At 36.2% G+C, this 27,990-nt stretch overlaps 1 protein-coding gene across 1 annotated transcript; it reads left to right on the top strand.

Moving 5' to 3' along the window:
• Positions 1-324: 324 nt before the first annotated feature.
• LOC106719424 lies at positions 325-27,522 on the top strand. The gene is made up of 6 exons (XM_014513762.2): positions 325-764; positions 25,656-25,866; positions 25,944-26,085; positions 26,248-26,362; positions 26,480-26,733; positions 26,922-27,522. Exons 1-6 carry the CDS (start codon positions 396-398, stop codon positions 27,199-27,201), a joined length of 1,371 nt encoding a protein of 456 aa, XP_014369248.2. The 5' UTR covers positions 325-395; the 3' UTR covers positions 27,202-27,522.
• Positions 27,523-27,990: the final 468 nt, after the last annotated feature.

Genomic DNA, 27,990 nt, shown 5'->3' with positions numbered 1-27,990 from the left:
ATTTGTTATATTTAAATATTAAGTAATAATGTAACATTATTTCGAATAATTTTAATAGAATTTCTTTACAAGTTCTTGTCAATTTTTTGTAAAGTGAGTCAGTATGATAATCTTGCTATTACTAGGTTAAAGGGCAACAATTTGCACATCTCAAAAGAAGTTTTCGCAATAAATATTTCTATACACATATAACTAAGTGACTAAGAAAATAATATTAATATATTAGAATTTATAATTTATGTGACAATCATTCAGAAACTTCACGCCGGTCATGTCGGTAACTATAAGATGCGAAATGAATACATTAGTTAGTGTGCAAGCGCGGGCGCGTTCACCCTACCAGTTGCCGGCGTGGTCGCCATGTGGCTCAGTCGGCGACCGGACGCGCGCGCATTATGTCGTGTCTGTTCCTCATCGTTGTGCTGGCTATCCACAGCCAGGCTTACGTGACGGAGCCGCCTTCGTTCGCGAAGCGGCTCGACAGACTCTACGAGAAGATAGAGAGGTTCAATTTGGCTCAAAGCGAACCGATGCGTATGGAAGATAAACTGAATGCGAAGTTAGCTAAGTTGAACGCGTTGACACCGATGCGTTTGGGAGATGATGATGAAGAGCTGGTATCTACGATGCAACTGTGGGGTGACATGAGCGAGGAACAAGTGCGAGACGTGGTGCGCGAGCTGCAGCGGATGAAGGAGCATCCAGAGGATAAGGTGGAAAAGATGACAGACGGAGAATACGGTGACAGTGATTGGAATGATGAGGTCAGTGGATATTGCGTTAGTTTGTACGTTACTTTCTAGTAACTTTTGCAGTCGTAGGATGTTTTCTCTGGTTTCTAATGTTTAATAACTGTCTAAAAGTTAGTGCTTGAAGATTCGTCATTGCGTGAAAAATGAAGATTAAATTTATTCAGTAATTGATGAATAGGTTGTTTTGGAAGGATTAAAATCGGACCGGCATCGAATTCTGGACTTTTTCTCAATGTCAATGCACTGAAACTTTCAAATAATTATTGAGACAACTTTATTATATTGTTTTAAAAGACGTGAAGTGTTTTCAGTTTATATTAGTATTAGAATGCAATCACTATATTACTCTTAAAGTTGTTTTGGGGGCTATTATGTTTTTTGCATAAATAACTCTTCATTAATTGCTTACAAGCAGATATATAGTTATTAATTTAGATATTCAAAAGGGGGACGCTACCAGTATCTTCGTAACCTTGCCTAAAGCCCTTTAATAATATATTTTAGTTATTATATAACATTGAATTTTGCTCGTATTTCTAAAAATATTGTGTAAATATAAAGCCGAAATAATATTGTTAAGACAAATGTACATGTATACATTTGTCTTAACAATATTATTTCGGCTTTTTTACGTACCAACTGCCAGGCTATTATACAAGCGTGTGGTATTCAAAATAAACAATACACTTGTTTATTTTATTAAATATCTTAGTTCCATTGATGTTGTACGGATCAAAATAACTATATAAATAAACTTATTTCAAATAATAGTAATTGTTTATAACAAATTTCGTAATCACGCAGTGCCGGGGTCGAATATTCAAAAAGCAACATTCAATGACCTTCAATTCCTTCTCGATAAAACATCTATTATTTGAGCTAAAAACTAAGTTAAAATCACAAGAATATCATATCTTACTAATGGATAGATGTTTATTAGAAGGTATCTCCAGAACGGCTGCATTAAACACGCTAAAATTTTACATAGATGTAGACCATAGCCTTTAAGAACATGTAAGCTCTGTGTAAATTCTGCCCTTTCCTACACAATTTTCATATATATTCAGATAGTTCTCAGAGTGGATTGCAGTCGAGAATTCTCTACCATTGCAGATTATTTATTATTATATTGTTTTAATCTTCATCATCATCAGCTCACTATACGTCCCCACTGCGAGGCTCAGAGCCTACCTTAAGGGGTGACTAGGTCGTAGTCAACCACGCTGACTCAGTGAGGGTTGGTTAAATATAAATTTAATATTATTAAGTATGAAAATTAACTATCGTTTGATGGTTATTTTAGTTATGTTTCCTAATCGAACTGTTATAATATTCAAAGATATGTGTGAAGACAACCAACCTGAATTTTGCCAACGTAGTTACCTAGTTGTCCATAATTAGGGTAAGCTCCGAGCACCTTAATGGGGACAAATGTCATAGTGTTCTTATGACAACTTTAATACTGCCCTTATTCTGCATATGTTTCTAATAGATCTGAACCATTCATACATATTGTCTCATTTTTAACATTATTTAAATATTTTTAATTATATAACTAAAGCACGTATAAGACAAGAAGTACGTATACATGTCAGGTTTGTAATTTATACGGATTATTGTTTTCTTAAAGGTGAATATACACTAGAGCATTTTTTCGAGCATTTCTTTGTAATGTTCTTTGAATTATAGGTAAAATCATAGTTTCTAAAGCATGTCTGGTTCGTGGAAGTGTGATACACTAGAACATGTCATAGAGGGGCTTGTTGTTTTGTTACAAGTAAATGCTCTAGTCTATACCCACCTTTAGTCAAATTTCCTCATAATTTACTAGAACGCGGAGTAACTGCTAGTAATCGTTCCTTGAGATCCATCCGGAAATTACTATATGAATCTACTTAATATGAAATAATGGACGAAAACTGTTCATTCACCCGCTTAAATATAGATCATGTTTTTAATTGTTATCGAGATCATTAGATCGATTAATATTGGAACCAAATAGATTAAAAATATTTAAAATATCGCGGATAATCAAATAATTTGGGATTGTATATTGATTGTGGCCGTAAAACAGCGATATGTAGAGACTGGTTACAATTATTGCCGTGTGTCGCACCGAACCCGCGGCAACAGTTAAATTATGGCGCTTGATCGGTTAAATTTAACTCGCTCAGTTAACGCGCCGACCACAATAGCGCCGCGCCCTCCGCGACCCCCCGCGACCACCCGCGACCCCCCGATACCCCACGAGCTAGCCACATCTGTTCGCTGACATCATTCAGTTATTATAACTTCACGACTTTATTAATATAACATATAGACACAATATTATTTTAATTCAGAAATGTCATACGTACATTTAAAGAATTGCATTCAGATTCATATTAAAGCCCTTCGTAAACAAAAATAAAATCGTTGAAATTAATATCTCACGGCTGCGTCGCGGGAATTGCGTTACACGCGCTCCGTTCACACAACTTTGAATCGTCAACCCGAGTTGTCTATCTTCTCAGTAAAGGCATAGCTTCTAAATGTCAACTGTATAGATGTGCTCCGCCATCTTGAAAATTACAGCGACTCTTTTTCACGACGTTAACAAACAGATAGAGAGAAACTTTTTTGATGATGACAGATAAAAATGTCGGCGACACGTACTGAACACCTATAACATTGTATTGCGTTAATGCGAAGTAAAATGACTTGTGTACGAACAGTCTTAAGTGCGAATATCGTACTTCAAAAAAAAATTTTTTTTTTTTTTATATATATAACAAAGTATTAATCTTTTCTCATACGTAACTTTAATGTAAACAAATTATTTATTATAATACAATTATTAAAATTACATCCGTCTGTATTCATTCAGTATAATGTCTTCAAGTAGTGACTGACGCATACACTATAATTATTGTCCCGATTTATGGCAGTCGTAATAACTTTTAATATACGAAGGATTACAGGAAATAAACTTATATTTTCTAGCCAGAGTGTATATTCCATCTAGAGTAAGATACCGGTAATGATTACTATCCGATCTTGAACTATTTAACGTGCGGGTAAGCTAAAATGCTTATCCGTTTTACATTTCTAATCCATTTAGTTCAAAAAACAATCTTACTAATATTATAAATGCGAAGATATCTCTGAAACGGGTCAACGGTTCTTAATGAAATTTGGCAAAGATGTAGAACATAGTGTAAAAGAACACATAGACTACTTATTAAGTTTTTTTTTTATATTCCGCGAGGATGGAGTCACGAGCGACTGCTAGTCTAAAAATAACAATCGGAATGGGTAATCGAATAATTTTCGTAGTTATTTTTCATATAAAGTAACTTAAATAACTCGGATCGATAAAGGATCGATTGATATCGATAAATGTACTGACTGGGATTTTACGCAGACTGATAAGAGTGCGATGGTTCATGAATGTCCGTTCCTTTGTAACTTTTTCATGAAAACAATATTTCGATTGATGTTATTCGACGGAGGTTAATAAAACAGACAGTTGAATTTTTTTTTTTTTATTCATTACTATGATAATAGTTTTAGCAGAACATTACAGATGATCGTAATCCCAATTACTTCGTTAAGTATGGACTTTCAATTTACGACCGGAAACTGGCAGAGAGTTATAATTTTCAAATAAACATTAATAAAGCATAAGTTTCACTTTTTAATAACCGAAAGTAGCGCGCCGGTTACGTTGCAGTACTGCTTTGACTACTTGATCTATCACGCATAGATATTTTTGAATTTAAATTAGGGTCTTTTGACTTATTAGGGACTTCTAACTTAACGTATGTTACAAAATATCTTCGTAAGTACATACTTTTGTTGTCGGATACTTTAGTTCGCTTTAGTAGTGCTGCAGCCTAACAATGATTACACTTAAGGTGCTGAAACACTAGAGTTGTTCACAATCCCACGAATTCTGAGTACCTACACAAATATAGTATAATTAATATGTATAATACGGACACGGATTCAGTTGATAGTTCCAAGAACATGTGTAACTAAAGATTTCACCCGCCTAGTGTGTACAAATGTACATACACAGGTGTAAAGTGTGTAATGTGTACTATATACCGATGTGGCGCTAAGGGCCAATTAGCGGGCTCCCTTGGCGCCGCAAACAACTCACATTATCACAGACTGAAACAACGCAAATGTCTAATTGCTGTGATTTCATAGGCAACATCGTAAATTACCAGTCGTGAGTTTTACCCACACTAATGTAGTGTACTCGTACATATTATGAATATCAACATATAACTATTGTTACGAGGATATTCTACATGATTTGTCTTAGATCTTATTTAGAACTAGCTTTTACCCGCGACTCCGTCCGCGCGGAATAAAAAAATTGTACACAAGATAAAAAAGTTCCTATGTCCGTCTCCTAGTTCTAAGCTACCTGCCCATCAATTTTCAGCTAAATCAGTTCGACCGATCTTGAGTTACAAATAGTGTAACTAACACGTCTTTCTTTTATATATGTAGATTTGTTAGGTATGATTTATAATATATTTGACAGAGAATACCCAATATTTTATTAGAAAACGGGTATTTAAGGAAGTTTAACGCCTAAGCGTAAGACCTATTTCCACTGAGGAAACAACGTATAGCGACACATTTGTAATAAGTGCATATGTCTTAAGTGCGTTTATAAATACGACCTCAGAATATGTAGTTGCAGAGTACGCAACATAAACATGCAGTTATCACTAATTTGTAGAGCAAAATTAAATGAAATTAAAATCTAAATATGTATAAAGTTCTCGTGTCACAATGTTTGTTACCATACTCCTCTGAAATTGCTTCACTGATTTTTATAATATTTTAAATGCATATTCAGTAGTTCTGACAAAAGGCTACTATCTGTTTTTCATACCCCTATTAAATTTTTTAACCGCGTGCGTACGGAGTCGCGGGCGACAACTAGTATGTATATATTTGTATAGAACATTCAGCTTTCTTTTACTACAGTAAGATGATAATTAAAAAAAGCTAAAAAAAAGTCTCGTATTCAGTACTAATAATATACTAGACCTCAATTATTAATATAACGTACACAATCTTAATATCTCAACGTAGGGTAGGGTTCAATTCTATTTCCGGCGCACAACACTACAGCACCCGATTGTGGCAGGATCTGTGCTCCTGTCGCTCACTTCCTGTTTTGTTTATATTAATTTTAAAATTACTGGCACATTAGGGTTTTCACTAAATTTTATTAGTGTTGGTATATTTAGAATAACTAGAACTATATCATGGTTTTTTTTATGTCACAAGGTGGCAAAAAGTGACCGCTGCACATAGACATCCACAATTGCGGATGCGTTGCCTACATTTAATCGATAAAGTAAGGAACACATACAAAGAGGATTACCTCTTCCTATGCGTCCTCTCCTCCGTGAAATCCTCTTTCCCTTCACATCCATTCCATATAAGAAAAGGGTGGGAAGGGAAAGTGGATTAAAATTAGGTTAATTCTGAAATTGATGTCATTTTAGTTCTGAAATGTTATAAAATCCAGTATCGTGCTTGCTCTTTTAACTTATAGAATACATTTCGTGGTTTATTTTTGTCTTTATGTTCCAAACTATGTAGAGATAAACACAAAAGGATTACATATAAGTCAGGTCCATTCTTAAGACGAGTTAAGTGTAATATGTACTTTCAAAGTATTTAAATAAAGTTATCGGTTATACAGTAATTAGACCCATGTGATTTAGACATTTCAGTACGTTTAATTTTACTACGATTATAGTTTTCTAAGTTTACGATGAGTATTAGTTTTTATGGATGCAAACCTGAGTGTCATCAGTGGCCATGTCAGAGAAACTCTATGATAACCTTTGACATCGTACTGATATATTGTACTCAGAAATACCGGACACAAATGACGACAGATATATTCGTTAGTAGTCGATTACGGAGAAATGTTTACCAAAAGGAGGATGTTTTCACCTAAATTGGAGTGTTTTATGTAGGATGCTAAAAGGGCCAGAGGTAAAATTGCATTAAAGTCGAACCTGGAAAAGCGAGAGTCCAAAGAACTCCCATTTTTTCTAGCTTATTGAGGTCGTCCGTCGGGACCGGATAATGACTTGTTTATAAAGGTTTCAAAAGAACATATCGACGCTGGAAAGCGTAAACGCTGTAACCCCGAAAGTATGAACTTTACAGGAGAGCCAAAAAATGATAACTCGTGAGCTGATACGCCTACAAGCATGCGGTATTTAGCAATGTTGTGTAGTTTGTGCTAACCTATAATAAAATCATTATCGTTTGATAATGGTTGAAATTATTAACGTGTGAAAAACATATTCGCGATTTCAAGGGTTACAGCGTTTATGCTTTCCAGCGTCGATATTTTTGTATGTTTGTAGCGAGTAAACTAAAAACTAACTCGACTAATATGAGTTTGACTGAAATGTATTCACAATTAGAATGCTACATTATCTCTGAGTAACGTCTATAATATTGTTATAGAATATTTTAGAAAATTAAATTTACCACTTTACTAAATCGAGCTAGGCGCTAGTCTATTTATAAAATAATCTTATAGTTTTAAATTACGTACTTCGACCATTTTTCAGTAACCTTTTATATAAAACTAGCTTTTACCCGCGACTCCGTCCGCGCGGAATAAAAAATATAAAACGGGGTAAAATTATCCTATGTCCGTTTCCTGGCTCTAAGCTATCTGCTCACCAATTTTCAGTCAAATCGATTCAGCCGTTCTTGAGTTATAAATAGTGTAACTAACACAACTTTCTTTTATATATATAGATATATATAGATTCTCGTGTCACAATGTTAGTTACCATACTCCTTCGAAACGGCTTCACTGATTTTTATGAAATTTTATATACCTTGAATAGGTATATAAAATTTCATATTAGGTCTGAAAATCGGCCACTATGTATGTTTTATATCCCTAACATAGAACATAGTCCGGAAGAACACACTGGCTACTTGTTAAGTATTTTTTTAACTGCACACGGACTGAGTCGCGGGTGACAGCTAACCTGTAAAATCACAAAAGTGTCTTTGAAAATAAAACAATTGTGTTATAATAATAATAATAAACTCATTTAATCCATTCAGAAAGCAAACGAATAATTACAAAGTAAACAATAATAATGTTTAAAAAAACAAACATGCTGAAAGGAGGAAAAAAATACAAAAACTATAAAAACAACAGGCATTTACATATTAACAAGTACAAAAAAATCAAAGTTCCTACTAGGTTTGCATTACTGAATGGTCAAGGCCTTTACTCAACATATTTCTGTTGTGTGTACGCCGTGGTGCAGTTCGGTCAGTCATTGTTTACTTTACCACTGAACGTTTGCTTTGTACTCATAATAAAACAATTCATAAACGTATCAACAGAGTAAAAAATCTTTTCATGTTTATTGTAACAAAGTTATCTACATTTTATTAACCGTTGGAGCCAGCTAACAGTGGGATTTCACTGCTGAGATTGCTAATATTTTTTTCTTTAATAACACAATATGTTATCATTTTTATTTGATAGCAATGTTTTGTAAGAAAGAAAAATATTTATCACCTCAAAAACACATTAATCAGTAAAAATGTATATGTCGAAGATGAGACAGGACAGTTATTTTTTAAAAAGCGCAGAACCGCTGACCTTATCTGGTCATCGGCTCTGCTATAGCTATAAAGGGCTGTATTTTAAACTAAAGGCAAACTTAAGGAATTTCATCAAAATGAAAACAAGTAAAACAATTAAAAATAATAATTTTTTAATCAAACAAACATAGAATCTACTTACAATGTTGTTTCTCCAAAAATCGGCAGAAAAGTGAGCTCCACGCTCAAGTTACGCCTTTTATAAACTTGTTCTGTTCACTCGCGGCAAACGTCACTTCACAAAACGAAACGTTTAAAAACTAGCTTTTAGCTATTTACAAAACAATATTCCAAAATTCAATTTATTTAAAAATAATCATAATTTAATTTAGAAACAATATTCCAAAATTCAATTTATTTAAAAATAATCATAATTTAATTTAGAATCAAGTAATTATCAGATGTTTATTAAGAAATTGAAGACAATTAATTATTAGTCATGTCAACATTGAATAATGTCAAGACTATTTACCAAGAACATCAACTATAGATTATTTACTCACAAACATAAAACTGTTCTACATATTGGTATTGATTAAACATTTCTAATTTGTAATTAGGTAACTATTCTAAGGCAAATCAAATTAATAATCAGCAAAATAATCTTCGCGGCGACACGGCCATTCTGATGCGCGATGCGTGCTCTGCGTCGCTCCACATCTTCTGTAATAGAAATTTAAACTTTGTGAGGCCTGGCACTTCCACAGTACACTCAAGCCTATATGTAAAGGCTATAGCAGAAATTATAATATTTACTGTTCACACCGTGTGACTACAGATCAATGAAAACATTTATTTTTTATAATGATAACACAAATAGGACTTACTACTCATCTCACATGCAAACAGTAAGCTTAGCTCTGTATGTAACTGTAGGTTCATTTACAATTTTGGTCAATGTTTCTGCTCATTCCACATGACAACAGTAACAATTTCATAGATTTGTAAAGGGAAAGGATAGGTGTATGAAAGGTCGATGCTGTTTAGAACATAGGTCCTAAGGATAATAATGGGACAGGTTGATGCTGTGCTCTGGGCGGTCTCGTACGCCGTGGTACACAGGGGACATTTTATTCTTTTAGGATAGGATTCATAAATGGCTTATTGGACGGCTCCACACGCCAATAGCATCTTTTTAGCATTTTTAATAGCATTTTTTTTTTTTTTTGTTATTATTATTTTTTTTTTGGCTTATTTGACGGCTCCACACGTCAATAGCATCTTTTTTTTATTTTTATTTATTGGACAACCACGCGCCAATAGCATCTTATGATAGAATAAATTAGTTGGCTTATTGGATGACTCATCATGCCAGAAGCATCTTTGTGATAAATACTGACTACAATCAAGACGGTAATTACTTGGAAGGTTCTCACCGTTATTATTATTCATTGTTGTCATCTGCGGGCGTCAATGCAGCTGACGTGGTTTGTAGTTGTAGGGCTGCCCCGGCGCTGGAAGGCCCGGCTTGCTGATCATCTGGGGGCGACACGGCTATCTGGGTAGTTCCTCCCGGTTGTGGTGCACGCCGTAGTTGGTCATGTGCGACCTTGCGAGGCCGTCCATGGTGTCCCACTACCTTCTTCACGAGATAGCGGTCGTTTTCAAGAACCCTGTGAACTTCGTAAGGAGCGCTAAACTTTAGGTCAAGGGAAGTCTGGTTTCTGGGGTTGTTTTTGATCAAAACAAAATCGCCTCTTTGAAATCGGTGAATTCGAGCTCGGCCTTTATCGAACCTTTCTTTATCTTTGCTAGCCGTCTGCGTCATTTTTTGCTGCACATGACGTTCGAGAGCTTCAAAGTTAATTATTTCTTTGTCCAAGTCAACTAAACTTAGTAACTCTGGTGGAACACAGTTTTGACGTCGAGTCAGTAGTGCAAGTGGAGCCACGCCTGTTGTTCTGTGGACAGTGCAGTTGAGGGCAAGCTGAAGGCTTTCCAGTGCTGTGTGCCAGTCTGGAGTCTCATAGTTTTTGATCATTACGAGACCATTTTTCAATGTTGCCATCACTCGCTCCACTTGTCCGTTTGCCCTGCTAACACCTGGTGCTATGGAGTGTATTTCTATATTAAACGTGTCGCAGTAATTTTTGTACTCTCCTAAAAACTCGCGACCGCCGTCAACGATTATTTGCCTCGGAGCTCCAAAAAGGTGGATAACTTGCTTTAGAGCCGCCAGAGTGCTGTGTTGACTCTTGTCATTAGTGTAACGTAGTAGCACAAACTTAGTGAAGGCGTCCACCGTCACCACAACGTACTCTTGTTCATTAAGAGTTCCCAATTTACCCGTGATGTCCATGTGTATGACTTCAAATGGAACCACTGGCTTGGCAATGGGATGTAATTGTACCTGAGTAGCTCCCGATGTTTGCTTTGAAGTTCTGCATACAATACAGTTGTCGACGAAGTCACGGATAGTGGTGCTCATTTTATCAAAATAATAGGTTTCCCTTATTTTATGAAGGGTCTTCTCCCAGCCTGGGTGTTTGAGCGCACAATGGAAGGTATTTATCAAACTCCACTGAAAAGACTTTGGCACGACAATAAGTTTTGTAAACCTGTGATAGCATCTAACCTCTCAAATTTAAGAACATTGCCTTCGAGGAGGTATCCGGGGACATTTTCACCATTATGCAGAGCATCTATGATGGATCGCAAGTGGGTATCACGTCTTTGTTCGATATTTACCCAATCCAGATTATTGGTCAACACGTTGACAGTCAAAGGATCTGGATTTCTACTTAGGTAATCTGCATGTTGCATCCGCTCGCCCTTCCTGTATTCTATTTCGAATTCGAAATTTTGGAGGTAGGCCCACCATCTATGAATGCGGGGTAGCAAATCCTTTTTGTGTTTTGACGCTTTGAGCGCATTACAATCGGTGATCACCTTGAACTGACGTCCATACAGGAAGTGCCGGAAATGCTTGATTGCTCGTACTACGGCTAGTGTCTCAAGCTCGTATGAGTGGTACCTACTTTCAATATCGGTCGTACGCATACTGAAGTACGCTACCACGTGTTGCCGCCCGTTAATAATTTGAACGAGTATCGCTCCGAAGCCTAGACTACTAGCGTCGGTAAATAGTTCAATGGGTTCTCCCTCTTGGAATATGGTTAGGACCGGTGTAGAAGTTAAATGACGAATTATATTTTGACGTGCCTCTTCATGAACATGAGTCCATTGCCACCTAGCGCCTTGTTTAGTCAATTCGTAAAGGGGAGCCATAGTTCGAGCAAAATCGGGTATGAAGCGGCGGAAATATCCTGCGAGCCCGTTAAATTGACGAACCTGTTTAACGTTAGTAGGTACTGGGGCCTTCAGTAAGGCTTCGACCTTTTTAGGACTGGGACGAACTTGGCCATTTTCTATTACGTTACCAAGATATTCGATAGACCGTTTAAAGAATAAACATTTGTCAATATTGATCGAAAATCCTGCGTCACGTAATGCTATGAAAACTCTTTCCAAGTATTCCAGGCCAGATGAGAAATCACGACATTTACTAATAACATCATCGATGTATACCTGAGCTACGCTATCATTATGGGCCTTGTTTGCACTACCTGGGCTCAGAAGCGGACCTAAGGCACGATTAATGCATCTCTGGTACACTGACGGAGCGTTGCATAAACCGAATGGCATGGTTTTATATTCAAACAGACCATCTGGAGTGACAAAAGCTGTTTTCTCTATAGAGTCAGCGGCAACAGGAATCTGATGGAATCCAGATGCCATATCTAGGGTTGTATAATACTGGCCACCAGCCAACTGATCAATTTGGTCTGCGATTAAGGGGAGGGGGTAATGATCGCGAACAGTGTTTGAATTTAGCTCACGATAGTCTACGCACATGCGGTCGTCACCGTTTTTCTTTTTTACCAAGATAATCGGACTCGAATATGGAGATTTACTTTCTTGAACAATGTCATTGTCTAACAACTCTTTAACAATTTCTTTGACTTTCTCGCGCTCAACCGGGCTTAACCTGTAAGGTCTTCGTTCCACAAACTTATCTGGATTTTTCAAACGAATCTCCAATTGACCGGTATTTACACGAGTTTTTGAGTAACCGCGCGTAAAAGTCGTAGAATATTTATTGAGAAGAGTCATTAGTTGATCGATCTCTGACGTATTGCTCAAGTCGTGATTTATATCATCAAACAAACCGGCCGTCGGTCGCATGTGCATGACGCGAGGTTGAGAGCATAAAGTCGCGCTATTCTGAGTAACGATCACCGTTAATCCCGTTTTGTTCAAAATATTTGCACCTATCAAAACATCTGACGTCATATCGTAATCGGACAAAATATGAAATTCGATTTCTACGTTAATGTTATCAATAACACATACTGTTGTCAATATACTTGTGGAAACTACAGGAAAAGGACCTATTCCTCGCAAATAATTGACTACTTGTTGTCGCTTCCCAGGCAACTTATTCGCAATAGATTCGCGCATCACAGAACATTCCGCGCCACTATCAAAAACCGAATCAATAATTATGTCACCTACTCGCATACGCATAGTATTTAAGATCTGTTTATTCTTTATAAATGAATTCACATTGGAGGTTATCTGTTTTTCACGACGGTAACAAGTGTCAAACGTATGACCGGGTTTTGAACAAAACGAGCAAAACCTACTTTCATTCTGTTTAGGTACCGAAGTTGTCAAGGCATTAGGATTCTTCTCGGTTGTATGTTTTTCTGCTACTACCGACGTATTTTTATAACGACAATCACTAGAAGCATGCCCAGGCTTCTTACAAAAGTTACAATAAGGGACGTTTCGATTATCAATAGCGTATTTTAAACGTTTGGATGGTGGTTGATTGGGATTTTGATGATTAGAATTGGGACGCTTAGCACGAATAGACGAGGCAACGGAAATTAGTTCTGGCACTGAGGTAGCTCTGGCATTCATGAGTTCAATCCGAAGGCGTTCGTCACTAATTGTTCCTATCACCGCTTCTACCGCGTCACTATCATCAAGTTTATCTTTTGTAACCCGTCTCCACAAAATCCATGATCGCGATAGAAACTCGGCAATATCTTTGGTTGGATCGTAATTGTGTTCCTTAAACCTTAGCACATCCTTTGAATAACGGTTTTCGGGTTCAAAGGTAGTAATAATATTTTGACGCAGCTCATCCCACGTGGACGTTGTGACAAGCCAGTTATCAGCCCACATTTTTGCACGACCTTTTAGTAAACTAGTTACTTTCATACGGAGATCGTAGTCACTGAGCTCATAATTGGTCTTAGCTAAGGAAATATGATTACACCACTCGCGGACTCCAACGTTACCGTCCGGGTCATATGAAGGCAAAAATACATCAGTAATTTTAACTTTATCGCGCTGCTTCGACAACTTTTCACTCATATTCTGCATCATAGTTATCATATGTAAGTAAAATTCAGGAGGTACGTTACTGCCCTGTGGTTGTAGCGGCGCCACGTTGGCAGATGTATTTGGTCCACCATCGCCGTCGTCTGGTCTGGACACGGTACACGTAGGTACGCTCGGCGCCGTTGATCCATTCTGGTCTGCTCCTTCCATCGTTTCACGCAGGATAAATTTTTTTTTTTTCAATGCAGGTAGTCTGAAAAATAAAACAAATCGGACAGAAAGAGCGGATAAGCATCCCACTTCTGATGTCGAAGATGAGACAGGACAGTTATTTTTTAAAAAGCGCAGAACCGCTGACCTTATCTGGTCATCGGCTCTGCTATAGCTATAAAGGGCTGTATTTTAAACTAAAGGCAAACTTAAGGAATTTCATCAAAATGAAAACAAGTAAAACAATTAAAAATAATAATTTTTTAATCAAACAAACATAGAATCTACTTACAATGTTGTTTCTCCAAAAATCGGCAGAAAAGTGAGCTCCACGCTCAAGTTACGCCTTTTATAAACTTGTTCTGTTCACTCGCGGCAAACGTCACTTCACAAAACGAAACGTTTAAAAACTAGCTTTTAGCTATTTACAAAACAATATTCCAAAATTCAATTTATTTAAAAATAATCATAATTTAATTTAGAAACAATATTCCAAAATTCAATTTATTTAAAAATAATCATAATTTAATTTAGAATCAAGTAATTATCAGATGTTTATTAAGAAATTGAAGACAATTAATTATTAGTCATGTCAACATTGAATAATGTCAAGACTATTTACCAAGAACATCAACTATAGATTATTTACTCACAAACATAAAACTGTTCTACATATTGGTATTGATTAAACATTTCTAATTTGTAATTAGGTAACTATTCTAAGGCAAATCAAATTAATAATCAGCAAAATAATCTTCGCGGCGACATATACTATTTCAAAGTAGAATTACACTGTGTCACTAGAAACTTATCATTATCTTAATACATATATCACTGCAGTGGAATTCTATACTAACAAGTACGTTTAAGTTTTTTTTTTGTATATTAAAAGGTGGCAAACAAGCAAGTGGTCACCTGAATACGCCGAAATAGCAAAGCGACCGCTGCCCATTGACATCTGCAATTGCAGATGCGTTGTCTACCTTTAATCGACGGAAGACGCGCAGTAAGAGAAAATATCTCATTTTTATGCGTCCCCTGCTCCATTAAATCCACTTCCCCTTCCCCATCCTTTCCTAATAAGAAAAGAGTGAAAAAGAAAGAGGACTAAAATAAGTCTTCCGGAACACGTACTCATCAGACGAAATACTGAGTACTTCCAATTGACGCCTGACTTCTCTGTGGTCGTGGTAACGCACCAGGCGAGTCGGCACATTCGTGCAACAGCTGTTGCTGGCGTCTACCACTATTTTACCTTAGTTACTTAGCTAAAAGGAATTTCCTAACATAAAAGAATAATGAAAACATAGTAAGTAGTTAATATACAAGTTTGTTAGTTCCAGTCGGGAATTCTCAGAAATACGATCTATCACATCTGACGTAAGACCGGCCAATGCAAGCCAATGCAAGCCAATACAAGCCAATACAAGCCAATGCAGCTGTGTAAATATTTAACAATACACGATTGCTACTTTGTAATATTTTTATATAAAATTTAATTAATAAAATAATATCTGGATAATCCGAATAAATAAATAATTGCAGTCGATATATTTTTTAGTTTCAAACCCAATTGATAAAGAGCGACATCTGTCGAGTTAACGGCAAAATAATTTTATGTTGTGAAAAGAAAAATATGCTGTAATTAATATAAATGTCCTTTAAAATATGGTAGTAAAATGTCTGACTGTCGTAAACCTATCTTATGTAAACTTAAATAAACAGGTCACCATTCGATTATGAATTAAGTCAAACTTCAATCGGACTGAACAGATAATAAACTGAACTGAACACGTCATTTACAATTTGGCATGTCGTTTCTTGATTTATAATCTGACGAAGTTAATCCTCAAAATGTGAACTGATATTTGCTTTCTATATTACATTGAAGTTTAAGTTAGAGTAAAGAATATAAAACAAAGTTAATTAGGTAATAGTCGAATACATAACTTTAAAAAGAAAATCATAGATAAAAAGATTACATGGGTTCCACATATTTACAATTAGCCGCGAATTTATAATAGTAAAATTATGGACAGACAAACTTCCAAATTTGACGGTAACAAATAAATCTCTTAACGTTGAAACGTGACCTTTAGCCACATGCTTAGCTTCAGATAAATTACCGCACCCATACATGATATCCATTAAAGGCCCGTTTTACTGCGGACACGCAATACCTAGGCCTGCCTACAGCCTGGCCTGAGACGTGCGGCTGTGCCAAGGCGAATTATTTATCTTAAAACTTGCGTAATTCATTTTGAATAACCGCTTTGTATGAATACTGTTATATAGTTGTCGAGTAAAATGACATTATTTATTTACTACTAAATTTTGAATCTAATTCAGCTTATCTAATAGTCTTACATAGCTAAAATCTTACTCTTACTAATATTATAACTGCGACAGTTAAGTGGATGTAGGGTTGCCAGGACGCCAAACCTACTAGCCGGACAGACCAGCCAGTTTGGTCGGACATTTGGGTAGAAAGGTCGGACACCCTGTATTATTTAGAATTTTGTCTCAGTATTAATAGGTACACTCTCGTTTGGGAAATGTAAAAAGCTTTTCAATGATGCATGTTTGTTAGAACGTATCTCCGGAACGGCTCAACGGATCTTGATTCTTGATGAAATTTGGAACAGATATAGAACATAATCTAAAAGAAAACAAACTTATTAAGTTTTTTTTTTAATTCCGCGCGGAAGTAGTCGCGGTCGACAGCGTTAAAACTATAATATTTTTCTGTTATTAATTTGTGCAATATCTCTGATTGTATAAAGAGGTATTCAACATATAAATTAGTTAAAAATAACTCTAAACATATTAATTATGTTGTCAGTAAGATTAATAGTAATAACATATAACATAGTAATTAATATTTTATCATTATTAACTATCTAGCATATAATTAATAATTAAACCTACGTAATAGGAAGTGCATTTGTTTGAATGAACCGGCGGGAAATTAACACGTTCACTGCGGATCAGGCCTATATCGACCTGCCGCGGAATTTCAGCTGGTGCGGACGAAGAAAACTATGTCCCTCTCACTGGTGCGGAACGATTATCTCATAAAAAATCACGGCAGGCCTTTATCGGCCTACCACGCACTGACGGTGAAAAATATCAACTCGGTGCGGCAGGGGTCTATCGCGGCCCGCCGTCCCAACAGGCGGTTGGCGACCCGATACCGCACGGAGCGCCCCGCTTCGCTAGTTAGTGTTGAGCCATCTCACTGAACTGTACGTCGCGTTTTTTCTTTTCGTAAAATTAACGACGCATGATGGCAGGAAACAAAAGAAAAATACAAATTTTGGAAAATAAACTAATTCGCGAGGCAGATAAAAGTGATAGTGACAGCAGTGAGGAAATATTTTCCTTCAAGAAAAAAAATAGATATTTTCCTTCAAGAAAAAAATAGATATTTTCCTTCAAGAAAAAAAAAATAGGATGTGCACACAAAATCTTTGTGCGAAATGTTTTAAAGACAAGCATAAATAAATAAACTATTTTTCATTTCTTTTCTACAATTCTATTTTATTTTCGATATCTCCTTATTTTTGTCTTTCCATCACTACTAAAAATACTTTCTAGTGCGGTGCTGGTCGATATCGACCCGCCACTTTCCCTGGTTCATTTCTCATTTCCTGTTTGGCAGATCCCGGGGCGAATCAACTCTAAAGAAGGTGGGTTCAAGGTTTTTCTAACAGTCCAAAAAGTACACACCTATATTATGTTTTCGCAAAGTTATAGCGATTTAATCTAACCTTATGCTGGTGGGTCGAGAAAGGCCTGCCACGCACTGGCGGAAAAATCATTGGGGGCACACTTTGGCCCGCCGCCGCACCAGACGAAGGTTTAAGATTTTACTTGCCGCAGCTAAGGTGTTAATTCATGCGCACGCGCATCATTGTATGCGAAATGAGGTGGACAAAGCGCATAAATAAATACAACGTGGGGAGCGTTTGTAAGAATTAACATATCAGTGCCCAGCATCTAACTTGTAGTATTTCAAAGTGCCGACGAATGATTGACTTTGAAGAGTAAACTGATCTAACCGACTGAACGAATTTTGGTAGTCATTTAATACGTTATGTCTGATGTCCCCTGTTTCAATATCTGAACTGTCTTGAACAACAATTAATATTGGTTTCAGCAACGGTTTACAATAGTCGATTAAAGATAGGCAACATTTGCAATTGCGGAAATGTGTTGAATTGGGGAATTCATGGATGTAGACATTATCAGTAGAAAGTTTTCATAGTCAAATGGTCTAAAAAATCAAACCTCATTTGTAAGTATGTCAATTGAACTTTTCCCTCGCATTGAAACATTTACTCGTTTTAACCTTATTCGTTCTAATTTTAATGAGATTTTTCACTAGGTTTTATTTACAACAAGTTGTATTTCAGTTACATTAAAGAACATTTTGTTCACGTATCTTCATTGATGCGTTAAAAATAAAGCGCTTTACGTTTTATTTGTTTAATGCGTTCAGCAGTTTGTTTGCTTTACTTCACCGATACATTCTTTGTTCTTTTTTATGAAGCGCTTAACGAACTTGATTCTTGGAATTTGTTTATTGTTTTTTCGTATATATTTTTGCTTATATATAATATTAATAAACTAAACTATGTGATCTTGATAAAACTAGATGAATAGACAAAACATTTACGCCAAAACGAGGATAAACAGAGATTGCAGATATTTTTATCAATCAAATTATCCATACACGTATTCCATACCTTTCCTATATGGTATTTATGCTAAGAGGGGAGGTAGTAGAAGCCTTTAACACAACTAACAGGTTATTAACTAATTAAGAATTATTTTTTAAGACACATGAGATCAGCCAAAATGTTATGTTTTCATTATTTTTGCAAATATTTAAATTATGGCCGTAATTAATAAATTATGGTATGTTGTGTAAAAACTTAGGCATTTTCTAATTACGTATTTGGCCATCTTAAAACCTTCCAGTCCAGTAAACATAACCAAACTTTCAACTCGTATAAATTCAAGTGTACCAATGTGATCGCAACTTTACAAATATTTTAAAAACCCGACATTTCCGATCATAAAAATTTTATGTGTTACAATCGAGTTTCGTTTATTCTCGCAGCATTAAGCGATGCCTCTCGGAATTCCGAACATCTTGCACAAAGAAAAAGTCGATTACCGTAGGTATAACAAAAAAGCTCGCAAGATGCCATCGCGGATGACTCGCGTCCGGCGAAATGGAGAGTTGAATTAAAACTGCATTGTTAAATAAGGTCGCAGTGCGCAGCGGTTTTATCAAAACTTCAAACTTTTAATTTAATATGTCTTTCCACTTAAAGTATTGTAATAAGTTTTTTTTTTATATTGAAAAAGTTAGCGCTTGACCACGATCAATTGATCGAAAAATCGATTGATTGAAACAAAGATTTATACTCGTATTTGTATGTTTGTCATATGTTTAGTATTAATAATCTTACTAATATTATAAATGCGAATGTTTAGATGGATGGATGTTTGTTTGTAGGTATCTCTGGAATGGTTCAATAGCTTTTGATTAAACTTGGCACAAATGTAGAACATAGTCTGGAAGAACACATAGACTACTTATAAGGTTTTTATTTAATTCCGCACGAAACTTAGTAAATAAATAATGTAAGAAATAACTTCTCTAGCTCGATAAGACAGTCGCTGTTATTGCAGTTAGTTGCTGATATAAAATGACAATACACCTGCAACCAGACAAGGATTTTGTGACACTCTTTTTTACCGGGCCAGAGAGGTTCGTCGAACTATTGTTATGATTTAACGTAAATTCATCAAATAATTTTTTTGTTTGGATTTCTCAGTGAGATCAGTACATCATCAAGCTGCCCTTATCCCTATCGAGGGTCGGCACAGTATGTACTCCTCCATACATCTCTATCAGCCGTCATATCTGAATTTACCCCCTTCTTACGCATATCCACTTTCACACAATCCATTCATACTTTCTTTGGTATTCTACCTTTATAGCCACATCTCAGTGAGATTAGATGACACTAATATTATGGATACAGTAAATGGAATCTAGGCCTCTGTGCTAGGCTGTCAGTTTGGCCACAAGGTCATTTGCATAAGAATAAACATTAGCAAGCTATAAAAAGCGGGTCAAGTTCGGATTAACCAATTCAAACATCATAAGGTACAGCAATCCTGCCCACGGACCTACACTACGAACTCGCCCACACCATATTTATAATTGCAACTGACATAGGCCTATTCCTACTGTCCCACTTTATTTTAAACTAGCTGTCATTAGCGAACTGTCATTGTCGAATTAAGGGGAAAAAACAAACATAATTAGTACCTTATGTGTTCTTCTAGACGTTCTACGTTTATTTCAAATTTTAGCGAGATCCCTTAAGCCGTTCACGGCTGTACCTTCTAACAAACTTAATCCATCTAAATTTTCGCATTTATAATATTAATAAAACTTAATTTTACATTATATTACGTGTGTGCTGTCTCTTTCGCGTTGTAAAAACGGAGACAGAATATCGGAAAGTTCACTTACAACTACTTACCACGGTTTTTTTTATACTTTAAAATAAAGTAACTAAAAGTACTAAAATAATCTTATTGAGTTTTCCAACGTTACCTAGCAACCAAAAGTCCTCATATAACATTTCACTTGAATATTATTCAGTATCCATCAGTAAAGTGACTCGGAAGTGTTCAAATGTGTTGTCTTATGATTCATGCTTTTAAAATTATATCCAGGTTCATGGATTACGATTATTGAAGAGCTATCAAGTTATATGAGAATATAAACATATTTTAAAGTAATGCTATATGGCAGAGGTGGCCAACTTTTAAATCAAAGATTTACTGTTTACTGAGGAAGTCCTGTAATCTAACAATTACAAAGTTCGTGATATTTAAATGAAACAGTATAATTCAGTAGACAATTATGTAGATTTTAAAAAGAAAGAGGTTGCATATTAAATAAAGAAATCATAAATATGACAACCGTTGGTTTCTAAGACCAAAACCTTTATATAAAAATATTGTTATTTCTATTTTGTGAAGATAATAAGAGGGATGACATATCAACATTCCATTTTAAATAGGAACTTTGTTCTCAGAAACCAACGATAAGTGTGAGTATTGCGTCTGAGTAGTTTATGTAAACAACAGAATATCGACCTTCATTAAGTTAACACGAAAAATAAAAAAAGAATTAAAGAGAACCCAAGCAAATAATACACTCATTTTTTTAAGTTTTGAAAAGTTGTTTTAATTTTGATAAAAAAAGTTTATGAAGTGGCCAGTAACAAGTCATTAAAATAAACAAGGAATCAAAAATAAATGATAAATAACAATAAGGATAAAAGATAAAAATAAAAGTAAACGTTATTAAGAATACGTAAACAGACAAGAGTGGAATTTAATTTGTCAATTTGTGAGTAAATAATTATCTGATAAGTGTGAACTATAATATTAATAGAAAGGTTCCGTAGATTTTTATTTTAATTGACACATCAGATAAAAGCAAATGTTTCAACGTACAACATTACTAGATATAGTTCTTATTATCTTATCATAGTCAAATTAATCTTTAACAAAGATTTCTAAATGAAATTCGAATCTTAACACCCTGATTGAATGAGTAGGTCATCTAACCACAAAACCAAGCCGACAACATCGATACTACGAGAGAGAGAACACCTCAGTACCGTTGATTTCACTGTAATTAATATGCTACCTCATAATTTAAGTAAAGTTTCTAACTTTTAAATCCCTTTTCCACTAGCTCAACTATTCTCAAGAATCTGAAAATGAAATACTGCTTCTTTTACAATCGTGTTCCCAGTGGAAAGGGACTTGTGGAAATAGTAATTTCCTATCCACTTTCACGTATCATCATCATCATCATCATCAGCGCACTATACGTCCCCACTGAGAGGCTCAGAGCCTACCCCAAGTTAGGGGTGACTAGGCCATAGTCAACCACGCTGGCCAAGTGCGGGTTGGTTGACCTCACACATATCTTTGAATTTCTTCTCAGATATGTGCAGCATCACGGTGTTTTCCTTCACCGTAAGAACGTCTGATAAATGTACATATGTAAATCGAAAATCACATTGGTACATGGCGGGATTCGAACCCAGGACCTGCAGATTGCAAGTCAAGTGTTTTACAACTGAGCCACCAACGCTCTCACGTATAGTTCTTGAATATTACGCTAAAAATTATATTGGGTTATTGTACTGCGGAACCCTAGGATCGAGTGCGGAACTGATCATTACATTTATATCGTAGTAATATTGTAAATAATATCAAAACAGTTGGACTTTGTTGTGAAGTTAGATGTGTTCTTACATTAATGTTTCGTTACGTTTTACTTGTAACCATGTGCTGTGGTTTGCTGAAAGCAGTAAGTATAAATGTCTGTGGCTTTGTCAGCATGGAATTAGAAAAATGATATCTATTTCGTTGCGAAGTTATTGAATTCACAAAGGATTCTATCCTAGGAGAACTGTTTTTTTAGGACAAAATAGCGTATGAATTAATCCAGACTATGTTAGAGTTCTATGTTAAATTTCATCTAGATCCGTTCAGTCGTTCTTGAATTATTCGGTAACATGCAAATGAACTTTGGCATTTATAATATTAGTAGGATTATGAAATAAAATTTAAGATTACAATCCACGTTAGATCTTTTCAAATTGCATCCTAATATACTGCTTATTTTTCCCTTATAAAAAAAAAAAAACTAAACTTAGAATACTAAATATAATTGGTAATGGAATCCCCTGTGTGTCCTACCACAGTCTGGTCTCAATAGAACCAATGATTCATAAGAAATTCATAAATACGATGACCGATTTATATTTCAATATATTAGTGTGATAAATTCAATGTCCCGTATAACTTAGACGAGATTTATGTTAACTATAAATATATATAATTAGTCAGACATTCTCTCTGTGTATGAGCGAGAGCTGTCTACGAACTTTCCTCTCACTCGCACTTTCTAACCATATCTTTTTTCTACCTTTTAGTATCTTAATTACTGAAAATAGTACTTATCTATATATATATAAAAGAAAGTCGTGTTAGTTACACTATTTATAACTCAAGAACGGCTGAATTGATTTGACTGAAAATTGCTGGGCAGGTAGCTTAGAACCAGGAAACGGACATAGGATAATTTTTATCCCGTTTTCTATTTTTTATTCCGCGCGGACGGAGTTGCGGGTAAAAGCTAGTTTTTTATAATTTGATCTTTACATGCTTTTTTAAGATTAAAAAAATCTTAAAAATCAGTTCACTGGAAGCGAAGCCTTAAATTAATAAAGATAAAAAATACAGACTCCAAGACCTTCTTCTTATAATATGAGCTGGTTAAAATAGCTAAATGTCTACGACAGTTTTTTTTATTAATCACTAGCTTTTACCCGCGACTCCGTCCGCGCGAAATAAAAAAAAAAATAGAAAACGGGGTAAAAATTATCCTATGTCCTATTCCTGGTTCTAAGCTATCTGCCCACCAATTTTCAGTCAAATCGATTCAGCCGTTCTTGAGTTATAAATGGTGTAACTAACACGACTTTCTTTTATATATATAGATATAGATTACCATAGACAACTAGAAAATATATCCATAACATAAAATTTCAATAGATTTTATAGTTTTCCTACATAATAATGCCTGTTAGAGTAATGTCTTAACATTATACGAAAAGACTAACCATTTCTTTAATGCTAGTAAATACCAGTATAAACGTAGCCGCTTCCTCAAACGACGTTAAATAACATCTAGTTCAAGTGATTGTGGTCATATTGTCTTTAAGGAAGATCTGTAATCTTTTACTTTCTTAGAATATAACTAAAAAATACACGAGACAACTATAAAAGCTGAGTTTTAGAATACATCATAATTTAAATTGTCTAGTGATATTAAATGTTATATCTGGTTTAAATATGCCAGTACAGTAGGACAGTAGCGCTGGCTTGACATGGAATGTATTGGCTCACTGGTGCCAGTTAGAATAAAAGCAGACTTAATTCCGGATGTAGCATAGTGTGAGTACGAAATAGTAAACAGTAGTTATATCTGTAGTTCTACTCTATACAGACGTAGGTAGGTAGTTAAGGGGTAGACAACCGCCTAGAGCGCTGAACAGAAGAAGGCGGTTTGCGAAATGTTCTCACATAATCCTGTTAACCCTTCCCCCCAAAATACATAATTAAAATGGGCTTTATTAGAACTAAAAGATACTGACTACAGAAAATGTAGCTTACTGTGACATTAAACGGTTCAACTAAAGAGATATTGTACGGCGGCACCGGATATATTAAAGTTGAGTACGACCAGACCACAGAACACTTCTTCAAATGTACGCTGCGGGTAAATACTTCTTGAATGATCTAACCAATTCACCTTGGTTTTTACAACATTTCAAATACTATTAGAAACTCTTAATAATATGCAAACCATTTTTAATGTTTTAAAAACATTTATTAATATTAAAATATTTATGTTAATACTACAAAATCTTTAGTACACTTATCTAAAACAGTCTTCTTTTGGCTCTTTTATTGCGTTTCAAAAAGTACGTAAGCTTATATTTTTAAAGAATTTTTAAACAGAAATCCTTTACATCATTCAGGACTTCCCCTGTACATGTAATTCGATACTCGTTAGATAAAAACTTAACATATGCCAGAGCAGTGCGGTCTCAGTACAACAAACAGAAGCCGACTGCGAAGTAACACGCTTCCGTTCGACGAACCACTCCTATATTCTATGTTTATGTTGGCATATTAATCATTAACATCGCTTTAAAAGGGCTGTTTAAGGTTACTCAGACAGGTCACGTTTTTATTTACTTTTGTCTGCCACCATCCTTGTTCGGAACATCTTAATTCTGACTTGAAACATGATAAAAGAAAAGAGAAATAAAATTTAAAATTTTGAACACAATATTGTGTTTATTTCTGTATGTAAATACCTAAATCTATATATATAAAAGAAAGTCGTGTTAGTTACACTATTTATAACTCAAGAACGGCTGAATCGATTTGACTGAAAATTGGTGTGCAGGTAGCTTAGAACCAGGAAACGGACATAGGATCATTTTTACCCCGTTTTCTATTTTTTATTCCGCGCGGACAGAGTCGCGGGTAAAAGCTAGTAACTACTAAAAGCACTTGTCAAGGTGAACACAACAAAAGCATATATTTATTTAGACAAACTAAAAATAATCAAAGAATAATTGTATGCAATCAACTGAGATAACATCGATCAAAGTGATCCAAATCAAAACAGTTTAATGCGTTCTCTAATCGAAATGCGCTGTAAAAATGTATAGTCAATTTGAAAAGAGCCAGGCGCACTGGGGATTGGAGTTTTAAATAGGTTCTATTCTGAGCGCAGGCACATTCCTCACCGCTGACTGGACTCTAAAAGGAATTGTTTTATATTTGATACTTGAGGTAATTGATCTGATCAGTGTTACTAAGCAACGACTATGTTTCATGATTTTATTGTTTAACAAACTGGTGTAATTTGAATTAACTGGATTGCTTCTCTTTCGCTTCTTTTAAATAATTTTCCACAGTTACTTTTAGAATAGTTTACGGATCGCAAATGTTAAGCTATTTTTTTTTTGTATTTATTTCTAGGACCTATTTTTGCAAGATTTAAGTGATGTTGACTACGCGTCGGACAGCGAGGGCTGGGCCCCGATGGACGATCCAGAAAGTTCAACGCTGAAAGGCGGCGCGGTGGTGCCCTCTGCCATCACGCGTCAAGACGGCAGTTACAGAGAGGTCGTCATATCCGCAGTCGACCCCGTCGCTGCCACAAACGAACGTCCGAGGATTCTTGACGATTGTAAGTGTACTATCTATAGTCCGCCCTTTACTTCTGCAAAACTGATTTAAATAGCAATGAAACGTGTATGTTTTCAGCGAATCTAACAGCGAGTGAGCGCAAAACGCTCCGTCACGCGGCGCTGGAGAATATGCGCGACATGATGCGGTCCAGCAAGTGCCTGGCGCCACAGCCGCGCTGGCTACCCGTGCGACAACTCGCGCCCGCTGCCGACACCGTGTCAGTATACGAGTACACACAACACAAACAACAATAAACACGTACGAAGGTTTTTACGAAAGTTTTCCTGTCGTAAAAACCTTTATTATTGCGTGGTCGATTGTCACCTCCTTGTACAAGCATTTGCCTTGTCGCCTGCTCTATGTGAGATGTGTGTTGCAGTTACATGCCACCGTGCGTCCGCCTGCATCGCTGCGCGCCTGACTCCGGCTGCTGCTACAGCGAGGCCGAGGTTTGCGCGCCCGTCGAGGGGAAATACGTCGCTATACCTTTATATGTAAGTTGACTAAATCAATAATCAGTTGACTGTTTTTAGTTACGTCACAACCATCTTGATGAATGTCAAATGTCCATGTCTTCCTTCGAGCTTAAAATGAGCTGTTTTTTCTTGCAGCTTAATAAGGTGGACAGAAACTTGACGATTGCACGCATGCTGTTCTTCAACCACACGCGGTGTGCGTGTGTGTCTCGCGACACGCTACGGGGGACGCTGCCAGTGCGCGCGGAGCCCCGGCCCGGTGAGGGCCAGGAGCGGCTCACGGAACGGCCTACGGAGCGTCCGGCGGAGCGGCAGCCCGACTGGCGGCCTACGGAGGAACCCCTGCTAGAGCGCGACGAGGCTCAAACCGCGCCGCCGCAGATGAGGAGGTATGCCAAATTATCACACAAAGAAATACAACCTAAAATTTAAATTACTTAAGAATTCGTTGTTATCATAGCATATCTACTTCAGATGAATTATATTAAAACTGATTGCAATATTAAAAGTATAAAGCCGCATCTTTTACACATATGTATGACTGCTGATTTCCATTAACAATAAAGTTTTTAAGCAGATGCACGTGCCCGGTGCTGTTCTCGGCGCGAGTGTCCGGCGGGGACTGCGCGTGCGTGTGCGAGGCGGCGGAGGGCGCGCGGCGACGCGGCTGCCTCTCGCTGGCGCGCGGTCGCGAGCACTTCGGACTGCGCGACCGCGTGTGCGTCGCCCACGGGGACTGCACCCCGCCCGCCTGTGAGCACGGCCCCTACGACCGCACGCTCGGTGTCTGCCCGCTCAGAAAGTACCGTAGAATACGATACAACCGCAGGTTCCACACCGACAAGACCGCCCTCTGATCGTCACATACTCCGGTTAGGGTAAACTAGAACGGTTGTAGTCTTTCTCGGGAGAAAAATCGGAGTGACTTTAAATAAAACTGAATTTGACCACGATTGCAGAATATTAACGAACAATTCCAAATAATAAATAATTGACTCCATATTTTGTACAAACACGAGACGAGATTCCGAACGAGAGCGACAGAGGTTACTCCAACAGAGGGCGTTACTGAACAGATGAATGAATGATAATTTAGAATTTACCTTGACTTTCAGAGTCCAAAATCCTCGTTTAAAACATATTGTTATCTCTATTTTGTCAAAGATAATGACAGGGATGACGATGTTTTATACAGATATTTTGGTCTCAGAAACCAAAGGTTAATTATGCCATTTACATTCTTTACACTAACTCTTCTTTCACTTGAAAATGAAAAAATATTGTGCCATATTATATAAAATCTTAGTTTTAACTGGAAATGAAGGAAAATTACTAATTGTGATAATTTTACAAAATTTACAAGATATTTAATTTTAAAAAAATTCTCAGAAATTTCAATGTATTGCGGAATATATAGAAATCAAATATTACAATATGAATGTTTATATAATTACATTAATAAAGGAACTTGTTTCCCTTATTATTCCTACTGAACAACATATAAATTTCTTAAGTATGTTTATAGGTGAACAACAGTATTGTTACAACTGTCTAATTGCTGGTTTTCTAAGACCAAAATCTCTATACAGAGCAGTGATTGTCAAACTTATTTGTTTCACCGCCCCCTTTGAAAATCAATTATATTT

This window comes from Papilio machaon, chromosome 7, assembly GCF_912999745.1.
Source record: "Papilio machaon chromosome 7, ilPapMach1.1, whole genome shotgun sequence".
In the NCBI taxonomy this organism is placed as follows: Eukaryota; Metazoa; Arthropoda; class Insecta; order Lepidoptera; family Papilionidae; genus Papilio; species Papilio machaon.
Note: the sequence above shows the minus strand (reverse complement) of the source record. Positions and strands in the feature narration are given on the sequence as shown.

Excerpts from the sequence above, each read along its gene's own strand:
- LOC106719424 (XM_014513762.2), top strand. The coding sequence starts at position 396 with ATGTCGTGTCTGTTCCTCATCGTTGTGCTGGCTATCCACAGCCAGGCT. Across the intron at positions 25,867-25,943 it reads TCCGAGGATTCTTGACGATT|CGAATCTAACAGCGAGTGAG; the intron begins GTAAGTGTACTA and ends GTATGTTTTCAG. Across the intron at positions 26,363-26,479 it reads ACGTCGCTATACCTTTATAT|CTTAATAAGGTGGACAGAAA; the intron begins GTAAGTTGACTA and ends TTTTTCTTGCAG.